The 12,058-nt window shown below is 46.9% G+C and overlaps 1 protein-coding gene across 2 annotated transcripts in view; it reads left to right on the forward strand.

Annotated features, from left to right (window-relative positions):
• Positions 1-12,058, forward strand: part of TTLL4 (tubulin tyrosine ligase like 4) — a 40,772-nt gene that overhangs the window by 13,674 nt on the left and 15,040 nt on the right. The window contains exons 2-5 of one of the 2 annotated variants that reach the window (XM_064587049.1): positions 919-1,014; positions 5,462-7,055; positions 7,939-8,048; positions 8,403-8,466. In XM_064587049.1, coding sequence (XP_064443119.1) covers positions 5,563-7,055; positions 7,939-8,048; positions 8,403-8,466 — 1,667 coding nt within the window. In that variant the 5' untranslated portion in view covers positions 919-1,014; positions 5,462-5,562. The remainder of the gene's footprint in view (positions 1-918; positions 1,015-5,461; positions 7,056-7,938; positions 8,049-8,402; positions 8,467-12,058) is intronic. The other variant, XM_045867978.3, reaches the window with a different exon arrangement.

Raw genomic sequence — 12,058 nt, forward strand, 5'->3', positions numbered from 1 at the left:
GTTTAACTGTTAGCTGTGATGTGAGCTATTTCTGTGATCTTATGATACGTCTCTATCACAATTTGAGAATTTCCTTAGTTTTTGCAGCATAAGAGACACTTGGGCTCATCTGATGCTTTCCCTGCCCCAACTGTTCTCCAAGGAGCTCTAGTTCCTTGGTTTCTTTTATTGACAAATGGTACGTAGTGATCAGGGTCTAGACACTAGGTGAGTAACAATCACTTTTTAACTCTTCTCCCAATGTTTTCAGAAATCCCAACCATCTAGTTATATAAAAAATGTAAGAGCCAGAAGCAAGGGTTTTCTCTGGGTATATCCCAAAGCACTTTTCGATTGTTTTTTAGTGCCAACTCAGACCTGCCACTGAAGAACCCAGTTACTGGTAATATAATAAATTTCACAGATGTTTCCAGATGACAAGACTACTATGTCTTTTTATAAAAGAACATTATTTGTACTAGCTGAAATTTTGCAGTGGAATACTCTTTGCCTTCGCCAAGTGTGTCCCCCTCCCCACCCCTCTTCATGGAAGCTTGAGAAGAGGGCTGAGTGGAGAGAGATCATTTGGTGCCAGTCATATTGAGCCTGATAACTACCATCCCTTGAATGTTTAGTGTGGACCATGCACTGTGGTTTATGTGAATTTTCCCAAGAACCCGTTCCTCAGCTGCTCTGCCCTAAACTAACCTTTCTTTTCAGCTAGGCATTTTCCTGTTTGGACCTTGATTGAGGAACTTAACCAGAAACAGGCTTGTTTGCTTCTAAACTTGAACTCTGCAGGCAATAGAATAGTATTTGTATCCCCTGTTCACCCCTTAAGTCCTCCTATTCCCCAGGGATAATGTGTAGGAGCAATAAAGATATAAGATTAATAGCTCTGTGAAATGTGTTAGATTGTTCAAAATACTTTTTTTCCAGATGAGGTCAGTGTGTTGGCTCCTTAAAGTAAGTTCCTCACAAGCTGTCGATTGGAGGGTCAACTGATGGTGGATCCTTTAGGCTTAGTCAGAGAGAGTAAGTATGAATGCCTTTGCTTATTTTTAAGTAGTGGATATATGTGGCTAAAAAAGTGTATGTAAATTGAATGAAAGTAATGGGATTTGTGAATCCTTTAATTTATATAATCACCAATTACTCTAAGTTTAGGTTTGCTTCAGTTGGGTGTTTTTATTCTTTTATTTTTATTTTTTATTTTTTTTAAAGATTTTATTTATTTATTTGACAGAGAGCATGCAAGCACAAGTAGGCAGAGAGGCAGGCAGAGGGAGAGAGAGAAGTAGACTCCTTGCTGAGCAGGGAGCCCGATGCGGGACTCGATCCCAGGACCCCGGGATCATGACCTGAGCTGAAGGCAGACGCTTAACGACTGAGCCACCCAGAGGCCGCTTAGTTGGCACTTTCTAAGACAAGGCTTCCATTAGTAGCCTCTGTGAGGCCTCCTACATATATAAATGCCTTTCCTTCTTGTTCTCTTGCCTTTGATGTCTCATCCTAAAATATTTCCTGGGAGATGGGCAGCCCGTCTCTGAGATTCTATAGGCACACACACAGACACACCAAGTTTGTGTCATCTCAGTGCACTTAGACATTTGAGGGAGATGGGGAGAAGGATCTCCCAGACATTGTGTCAGGAGCCCAGGGTATACCACAGGGGACAGGTTTTATGACCTCAGGGAAAAACGACCTTCTGGGTGTAAGCTATCTGTGGGGTCTGGCTGCCAGACCTTATTTGGCAATCTAGACTTTGACTTTATGGCCAGAAACCACTACTCTCAGTGTACTGTATTTTGCAACTATTTTCTCATTTCCTCTACTTAACATTTTAGACCACCTAGGCCTTTTTAAAGTTTGTCACTCCTCATTCCTGTAGGGAGATGGGGTCATTCCGTGGCACTTGAGTGGTAGTGCTATTAAGGGCCACATCTGGGAAAAAGTGGCCTGTGGCAGCAGTCAAGAGGTTCCTGGGACCCAGGTTGCCTGAATTTTCTAGCTAGGTCCCTGCTTCCCCTTCACATGGAGTTGTGATTTCATCAAGAATCTCTGTAAGGCGAAGGAAGAAGGTTGCTTTTAGTGACCATTTCCTCCTCTAAACCAGACACTACTTCTGAGGCAGAAACTGTGGTACCAGGGCAGAACGTTTGTATGTGGTACTGCTATGAGTGCTACTGTTTACTTCATGTTCTCGAATCTGCTCTGTGTAGATTATCTGACATGACAGACTTGTTTTGCTCGGTAGTTCCTGACAGTGATATTAGCCAACCGTGGCTGTCTTTTACTAGCAATTGAGCTCTTTCCCAGAAAGAGACTTTTACAGAACCGTCTCATCATCTGCTTGGCCCCTGTGTCCAGATAATGCTTCCTTAGGGAGATAGGTTGCTCTGTTCTAAGCTGCCGTCCTACACATCATGGGGACTATGGAGGGAACAAGGAGTGGGGAACAGCCATTGCAAAGACATACGAGATCTGGAATCCTGTTAGTCAGAGAGAGGAGAATCCACTTGACTCTGGTGCTTGCCCAGCTGGCCTGCTTCACACTCTGCCTGGGAGCCGGCCACCCGCAGCCTCTGAAGAGGGTGGGAGTGTATTCTTTGCTTTCCTCTTCCTCATTTGGATTAGAAGTCAAGCTAGCCAGATGCCAGGCCCCTTGCATTCAGTATTCCTGGCCTGGATTCATGTGATGTAATGCAGAGAGGCAGACACTGCGTGGTGGGAGGGTTCTTTTCACCCAGCCCCAGGGTAGTGTGCAGTGGGCATCCATGGCTACGGGGGAAAGTGAGATTGGCCGCAGTGCTGATGAGAACGCATGCTCTTACAAGCTGCAACCCCGACGGGGCTCAGTATAAACTGGGAGAGTGTTTCCAACCTGGGTTTTGTCTTGTCCCTGAAGCTTAAGGATAACTGAGGGGACAGGGACTAAGCGTGTGTTTCATTCCTATTTAAGAGGCATTTGGAGTCAGACAAACTCGAGTTTTAAGCTTGGCACCACTCATTATTAAATATACAAGAGTTACTTAGCTTTTCTGATTCTCGGATTCATCGTCAGTAAATTGAGCATAAGGTTTTTGTGAGGATTCAATAAGACCGCAGAGGCGAAGTGCCTAGCACGGTACCTGGCATTTGTTAGGTGCCCAAATTAGTATTCACCACTGCTAGTGTGTTTCCCCTTCACTTACTGAACTTTTGCAGTTTATTCATCCCACGGAATATTGAGCACTTACTGTATTCCAGATGCTGCTGGGGACATGAGCTAGCAGAAAACCAGCGTGTGGCTCCTGGTCAGATGAGTGGTGCATTATTACAGTTCAGTGTGGTAGAAGCGGTGATGGTGGCCTGCACGCGGATGAGGCATCCTGTTCAAAGAGGAGAGTCCGGGAAGGCTACCTGGAGAAGGGGGTGTACAAGCTGATGACTTTTAAGTCTGGTGAAAGAGAAGGAAAGGACTCCAGGGAGGAGCACTTGTAAAGGCATGAAGGTCGGAGATAGCGGGATGCACGTGAGGAAGCACAAGTGGGGTATTTTTCAGGCCGCCCAGGGCAGTTTCATTTCTTTGGCTCTTTTCTCCCATCCCTTTGGTGTGTCTGTTGGGTTGCATGGGAAGGGCAAGACATGGATTCCTGAAACAGAACGACGTGAGTTGGGATTGTGAATCTGTTGGGTGTACACAACACACACATGTGGTCTGGTAAAGTCCCTGGTGGGCTTTGACTCTTCCCTTGTGTCTGCTTCTCTACCATAAATGCACGGAGTGTAATCAGCCCCTGCACAGGATTTCCGTGGTTTGGACTTGGTGGAGGTCCATTTTCTGTCTCTTTAATTTAAGGTTCCTGGCATCAAAATCTAGTTTTAGAACTTAGGCTGTTTTTAGCCCACTGTCATGTTGAATACTGGCAGCCATGAGTTGTGGTTTTTGTACCCTGTCCTTGAGAAAGAATCCACATAGGTCAGCCTTTGCAGGAAAAGAAGGTGACGTCATGTGGCTTCTGCAGGCTTTCTGTTGGTAGACAACACCAGTAGTTCCTATAGATGTAGACAGGAATCATGGATCTTCCTTGGCCATTAGTCTCTTATCAGAATATGAGGTCCTCTCCCCATTGAAGTTTGTGGGGTTTTTTTGTTTGTTTGTTTTGGTTTTTTTTTTTAAGATTTTATTTATTTGAGAGAGAGAGTGTGCACGTGCTCGTGCACAAGTAGGGGAGGGGCAGAGGGCGAGGGAGAAGCAGGCTCCCTGCCGAGCAGGGAGCCCCAATGCGGGCTCCATCCCAGGACCCTGGGATCATGACCTGAGCCGAAGGCAGCCACTTAACCAACTGAGCCACCCAGGCGCCCCGAAGTTTGTGTTTTAGAAGTAATTTGAACAAAAAAATTCTCTGCTAATTCTTTCCCTGTAGCCACTACAAAAACACTTCCTTGGTATGGATGCCAGGATTCCATTCAGAATTATCCCAGATGAGTGACTTCTTATAGAAGGGTCTTGTTTTTCCAACCCTCTGGATGCTCTCATTTGTGAAAACTGGAGATTATTTTGTGACTTTGATTTAGAAAGTAAGTGACCATGCTTAACAGACTGTTTGGAACTCAGAATTACTGGCTGGTTTTGCCTTAGAGGAGACATCGAATGAGGGAACGTCTGAGACAGGCCCTCCCCCCTGAGGTCAGCCCAAACTGATGCCTGGGGCTTGGGGTGAAGCAAGCTCTCCTCCTTCTTCCCCTGTATTCTACTCCCTGAACTCTTCCTGTCCCACCATGGCTGCTGGAAATAAGGTCACTTTAAGTAAAAATAATGTTGGTGTCCAGTTCTGTTTTGTTTCTTCTTTTTCCCATCAACACGTGTGATGGGATTTAAGTCTATTATAGCTGGCGACACGCTTGGAGAGGTGAAGTCAGTGTCTCAGCTTCCGAGTGAACTCCAGAGGTCAGCAGGGGAAGTCTCTGCTTCTATCTCAGCTTGTCACACCTAGCCATGAAAAGCAGACCACACCAGGGGCCTCTGAGAGTTGGTCAGGGATGAGTAGATGTAAAATAGGTTTCTCAAGTAACCCCTGACCTTTCAGAATTGGTTGGTGAGGAGGAAGATATTGGCTGGTTTCTCTGCCACCCCCGGACTTGCCTTATTAGGAGAGAGAAGGAAGTCGCTCAGTGAAGTCACGGATGGTGAGACAGAGAGCTGCATTTTTCTTTGGAGAGAGAGCAAAGAGCTCTGAGGGAGTGGGAACCTGTGAGTGGACTCCTTCGTGGCCCAGTCCCTGATGAAGCTGGCTCTGATTGTGTGAGGGCAGCCGGAAGACTGCTGAAAACACTGGAGGAGTCTAATGTTCTTCTCTGGGGTTCCTAAGTGACAGCCATGGCTGGCTGCCCTGGGGGGGGACAGAGGTGGGGCTCCGTTGCTTCACTGAGGACCGCCGTAGCATGCGGTCTGTCCTCCCGGGACAGTAACATTCCCAACGGCTTCTCTTCCCTCCAGGCTGACGGACTTCGAGAATGCAGCCTCCGCGGCTACCGGAGGTGCGTGGCACCTGTTCCGAGTTGGGCCACGAGGCCACGCGGCCATGATGGGGGCCCCTCATGGCCTCCGCAGGAACAGAGCACTACAGTATTGGCCTCCGCCAGGGAACCAGCTTCAAGCAGAGCGGCCCCTCCGGCTCGGTGCCCGCGCGGCCGCCGGAGAAGCCCTCTGAGGGCAGAGGCTGCGCGCAGGCCCATCAGCAGGTGAAGCCAATCTGGAAGCTGGAGCGGAAGCACGTGGGGACACTGTCAGCAGGGTTGGGCCCCGGCCTCTTGGGTGTCCCAACCCAGCCAGCGTATTTCTTTTGCCCCGGTGCTTTGTGTAGCTCAGGGCGCTCGGCTGTCATCGCGGGCCGCAGCGGCTCCCGTTCCCTGCACACCCTCCCAGACCTGTTCAGCGGCACTCTGCTGGACCGCCGCGCCGGCTACGGGCACAGACCCTACCAGCAGCTGGAGTCCTTCTGCTTGCGCTCCAGCCTGCCGGAAAAGAGACCTCTCTCTCTCCCTCCAAAGAGCCTCCCTGTCAGACTCACTGCCAGTAAGGCCCCTTCTTTCACGGTCTCCCCCATGGCCCAGCCCATGGCGTCCTCCACAGATCCGTACCTCTCACTGGGCGCGGCTGGGGAAAACCCTTCGGGGAAGAGCCTGGCCTCTGCCATCTCAGGGAAGATCCCGTCTCCGCTCGCCTCCCCCCACTCCTCCTACAAGCCCATGCTGAATAACAACTCCTTCCTGCGGCCAAATAGCACTAAAGTGCCTTTATCGCAGGCCCCAGAGGGCCTGAATACAGTACCCTCACCCAAGGCCCATCTCGTCCCCTGGCATCATTCAGGGGGCACCGGAGACTGTGCACTCCAGCCCGTGGAGCACAAGGTGCCCCAGAGCAACGGCACTGTCCCAGGTGACGCCCCGGCCCCTAGCACCCTGTCCGCACCTCGCTCCTTCGACACTCTGACCACCAGTGTTGCCTCTTCCCAGTACAACCGCAGTAACTTAGCCGCAAGAGCAGAGCCACATCCTTGTGGCCTGGATGGCGACTTGGTTCCTCAGGCTCTGACTAAGGAGGTTCGGTTCACCGAGGCCGTGAGGAAGTTGACTGCAAGAGGCTTTGAGAAGAAGCCAAGGCAAGGCTGCCAGTTTGAACAGTCTTGTTTCCTGAGCCCCGGCTTGCAGTGTGATCTCAACAGGACCCGGCAGTGGAGACCTCCCGTGGTAGGCCAGCAATTCCCGCAGGAGGATGCTGGAGCAAACAGTAGGATCCCCCCTAGCGCCTCGGACACCTTGGAGTTGGACAGTACAGTCTTCTGTACCAAACGCATCAGCATTCACCTCCTTGCCTCCCATGCCAGTGCGCTCAGCCACAGCCCTGCCTGTGGATCTGCGATGGACTCCCTACCACTTGGAGAAGACAAAACTCCCGTTCTGCCTTCTCCTCCTCAGCTGCTTGGTGTAGCTGATGTGGCCACCCGCCTTTCTTCCATCCATCTGGGCCAGCTTGGGAAGGAGGGGCCTAAGGAAGCCAGGGGACTGGACTGCCCTGTTAGGGATATCGGGTAAGTTAGAGAAAGTTTTTGATTCCTTTAGATGCAATAGAATGTATACACCATAATTTGGTGACACTGACCCTACGTCTCTGAAGGTGGTTTTATTTTTTTGGCTGCCCTGGAATTTTGGTTTTCACTTTAGGGCAGAGGTTGGCAAACATAGACCAGCATGTGGGCCAAATCTTACCCACTGCCTGCTTTTATGAATAAAGTTTTATTGAAACGCAACCTCACCCATTCGTTTATTGCTGTCTGTGGCTACTTTCCTGTTACAGTGGTAGGGGTGAGTAGTTGCACCAAACTGAATGGCCCGCAAAACTGAAAAGATTTACTATCTAGTCCTTTAGAGAAGGAGTTTGCCGACCCTGCTTTAGGTTATAACCAGGAAGAAATAATACCAAACGTTGGGGCCTGTGACTTTTCTACTTAATTTCAAACCACATCAGGCTCTCTGTCATTCCTTGTTTCAGAGCCATTTCAGAGTTAGGGCATACACAAACCTGGCTCCTTCTCTTGTGCCTTGTTACTTCTCTGGAACCTTGGTCCACCAAGGCCTTGTTCTGAATTCCCAGAGGTCCAGGGACCTGTGAAGTCAATTACCAGACATTCATCGATGGTATTTTGTATTCAGAATTTTGCACTGAAGTGCTGTGGAGGGACTTCAGAGAAGATGGGAGACAGAGTGCCTCTCTGCACAACAGGGGCTGTGGGGTTGAGGAACTATGGCTAGACCTAAGCTCTGAGGGCAAGAAAAATGAGTTGTGAGATCCGGGCAAGAGACGGCAGGTTGGTGAGTGGGGAGGAGACAAACACTGGGAGGTGATGAAGGAATGAGAATCTAGGTGTGACCTCTCTCTTACGGACTGGGCTGGGGCATGATTCTTTCTTATAGTTCACCTGCAGACCCCCAGCTAGACCTGGGTGAGGCTGAAGATCTAGAAGAAGAGCTAGTAGATGGTTTGGAGGACTGCTGCAGCCATGATGAGAACGAAGAGGAAGAGGGTGAGTAAGGGACCCTCTCCCCTCCAACTGGGAAGTGGTCACCACCCACGCGGGAAGGGGGCTGACAGTTGTATACTGGGTCCTTGACTCACTTTACCCCCTACCATAATCATTTGCCTTGTGGGGGTAAGGGTGGTAGTGGCTTCTGGGAAATTGGTTCACTAGCCCTGCGGTCCGCCAGTCTTCTTTTCTCTGCGCTACTGCCAAGCTCACGGAAGGCAGTGCAAGGCGGCAGGGGGGCGCTCGTGGCTCCGCAGGAAGGCTGAGCCAAGATGCCCAAGGGAGAGATGCCTAGGCTTGGTGGGTTTTGTAGCAGCCTCTCTTAGTGGAACGTCTCTGCTCTTTCCCCTCCAGGAGACTCAGAGTGTTCCTCATTCAGTGCTGTCTCCACCAGCGAGTCAGTAGCAGTGATCTCTCGGTGAGTGTTGTGTCGATCGTTGGTACAGGCTCATTTGCTCTCTCTTTAAGACTATAAAGAGAGGGGCGCTTGGGTGGCTCAGTCGGTCCAGCTGCTGACTCTTGGTTTCAGCTCAGATCATGATCTCCGCACTCAGTGGGGAGTCTGCTTGAAGATTCTCTCCCTTACCGTTGCCCCACCCCCCGCTTGCTCACTTGCACTCTCTCTCAAATAAATAAATCTTAAAAAAAAAAAAAAAAGATTATAAAGTCATTAATGGCCCTATTAACCGTAACTCATTTTTACCAGATTTTTACATTTGGGACTTTAGTTTTCAAACAAGGACCAATGGAAGTCTCTTCATGTAGGCCCTTCCTTTACAAAACAGGTTGTTGGAGGATGCTGCATAACTGAGATGGGGAGTCAGGGGAGAGGAAGGAATGCAGGACTGTGAGGAAGTTACAATAAATGAGGGCGTGTCATTGTGCTAAAGATCCTTGGAACTGGCTAAAGGATCATATATGCCATCTTTCGGGTAGAAAGTTAACACGCTTCAACATAATCTTGTTCCCCTCACCGCTTCCCACCTTGCCTCATTATATTGGTCTATTAAATATTACAAAGAACTCCCCTCCCCAACTAAACATTAAAGTTTTTTTCTTTTTAAAAATAACTTCTACTGAAAATGTAAAAAAAACAAACAAAAACCCCCAAAGTACAAGTATTGACAATTGGTGAGTTTTGTTCTGTTTTTCATGCAAAATGTCTCTTCATTTTAATGAAAAGCCACCTGTGTCAAGGCTAACCCATACCTGTCATACGTAGCACCCGCACTCAGCTTGCTTTTCTCTGCGTCCGCTGTGCCTCAGATGAAGCCAAGGCAACCGGGAGCCTTCCATGCTTTGGTTAATGTGGCCTTGTCCACGCAGCTCTGGGCGTGTGATGGTGGAGGTGACTGCATCAGTGTCAAAGCTCCAAGCCAGCAAGGAGGGGGAGCTGTTTGCAAAGTGGAGAGACAGAACTAGGACTTTCTGTGAAGGGCGATAGAAATCCTGTCTTAGGTACCTTGAGTCTGGTGCCTCAGTTCTGTTACTTTGAGCCTAACCTGTCCTCCTTCCAGAAGAACAAAGGTACATCTGGATGTTGCCTGAGGACCTCTACTCTCCATAAGAGAAGGATACTTATTACATGATTGACTTGGAGTCTCATGTTTTCCATGCTTAAGGGTGCTCTAGGTTTGTCTTTCAGGCCTCTTTTGAGACAGCTGCATGGCCCTTTACTTAACTTTTCTGATTTATAAGATAAAATTCACCAACGGTGTTTACTTATAATTTGTTTTTTGGTTAATTTAACTCCTACAAGATGTACTGTCCTTGTCTATACAGGCTTAAATGGATTTTCAAACAAATGGTGGTTGATGAGTTCCAAACCACTTTGCATTTTAAGGATGACTAAAATCAGAAATACTTTTGAATTGTTAAAATCATTTTCTCTGAATTGTGAGAGATGCATATATTTTATTATAGAAAAGTTGACAATTTTAGAAAGTCATTGAAAACACTGTCTCTGTTTCTCTACCTAGCAATAGTTTATTGTCTTTCCTGTTGCATATTCTTTTTCTCAAAGAATCACTTAATTGTAGAGCTGGAGGTCATTAAGTCCAGACTCTTTTTTCAGATATGAGTATTGAGGATCAGAGAAGTTAACTATTGTGGGGCCATAGTTTCCAGCTTCTAGACCAGAAGCCAGGCCTCTTGAGGATGATCAGTCTAGTACTCTTGAGAGGCAGCTAACAAAGATTTTCTGCCCTTTTTTTTTTTAATTAAACTTTTGATTTTGAGACAATTACAGATTCACATGCAGTTGTAAGAAATAATACAGAGATCCCCTCAACTCTTTACTCAGTTTCCCCCAGTGGTGACATCTGACAAAACTAGGGTGATGTAGTATAACCAAGAGAGTAATATTAGTCAAGATACAAATATGTACATCACTGCAGGAATCCTCCTGTTGTCCTAATAGCCACACCTACTTCCCTCCTATGACTAGCCCCTCCTTAATGCTTGGCAACCACTAATCTAGTCTATAATTTAGTCATTTCAGGAATATTATACAAATAGAATGATTGCCGTATGTAACTTTTTGGGATGAGCTTTTTTTTACTTGGCGTATTTGCTGCAGATTTACGTAGGTTGTTGCATGCATTGAGGTTTTTCATTCCTTTTTATTGCTGAGCAATGTTGTGTGGTGTGGATGTATGTACCACAGTACATTTGCCTGTTGAAGGATATTTGGGTTACTTCCAGTTTGGGCTATTACAAATAAAGCTGCTGTAAACCATCATATACATATATTTTTTTAATTTTTTATTCTTTTTAAGTAATCCCTACACCCAACGTGGGGCTTGAACTCCCAACCCCGAGATTAAGAGTCACAGGCTCTACCAATGGAGCCAACCAGGCGACCCTCATGTACATATTTTTGTGTGAACATAAGTCTTCATCCCTCTGAAATCCATGTCCAGGAGTGCAGTTGCTGGGTCGTGTGGTAGTTGCATATTTAGTCTTTTTGTTCTTTTTTTTTTTTTTTTTAATTTTATTTATTTGAGAGAGTGAGCACTAGCAGGAGGAGGAGCAAAGGGGGGTGGAGAAGGAGGGGAAAAGAATCTCAAGCTGACTCCGAGCTGAGTGTGGAGCCCGATGCGGGGCTGGATCTCACAACCCTGAGATCATGACCTAGCTGACCGACTGAGCCACCCAGGCACCCCACATGTTTAATTTTTAATGGCCATACCATGTTACATTCCTATCTTGTCTTTGTTTCTAAATCTTAACTCCTTGATTTTCAGCAATCTTAAATTCTAATACTCTGTAAATTAAAAGCCTTCGAAATAAAATATTTTGGATGAGGAATTAAGAGTTGGAATTATTTAACTGAGAATTAGTATTTAACTTGAACCAGTAACACTCTTTAAAAATCTTCAAGAGTTTAAACACTGAAATGTTTTCCATACTGGTGCCTTTTTATGTTGTCCTGGAAAATAACAGGTAGAATGGCTCTTTATAAGCTAAAGATTAATCTTAAATAGTAGTCTTTGTGGGTCATGTCAGCTCAGTAGAGAGAGTAATAACTGTTTTCTTCTTTCCCAGTGCTATTTAAAGACATGGTCTGGGTCTGTCCGCTTGTACCTGGTACATAGTTGAAGTGTTCAGTTTTTAGAGAGCCTTTGAGATCGCCTTGGCTGAGCCATCTGCCCCAGATTCCCAGTCCTGTGTTACCACACTGTTACATAAAAACCTGATGTCCCGGGTCATTTCCAAAATGGAGAAGAGCCTTCATCATCTGCATATCTTCAGATTAGCCTAAATATAAAATGAATTAGAAGTATCCCTATTTCTTTCCTTTCTGTTGCTTTTTTTTCCTTTTGCTTTTTAAAACTCTGTATACGTCTTCTTAGGTCTTTTCTGCTCTTCCTTATTTTTCATTGTCCATATCAATTGTTTTTGCTCCTCATTTACTCCACTTTGTTCAAGTGTCGCATACCTGCTCTCAGAACCACTCTCTCCAGGGGCTTCCCCTGCCTGTGGCTTGTCACCAGAAATTTTGGAGCTGT

This window comes from Mirounga angustirostris, unplaced genomic scaffold (assembly GCF_029215605.1).
Source record: "Mirounga angustirostris isolate CCGP_5_RB_7025 unplaced genomic scaffold, mMirAng1.0.hap1 SCAF_3, whole genome shotgun sequence".
NCBI classification, from domain to species: domain Eukaryota; kingdom Metazoa; phylum Chordata; class Mammalia; order Carnivora; family Phocidae; genus Mirounga; species Mirounga angustirostris.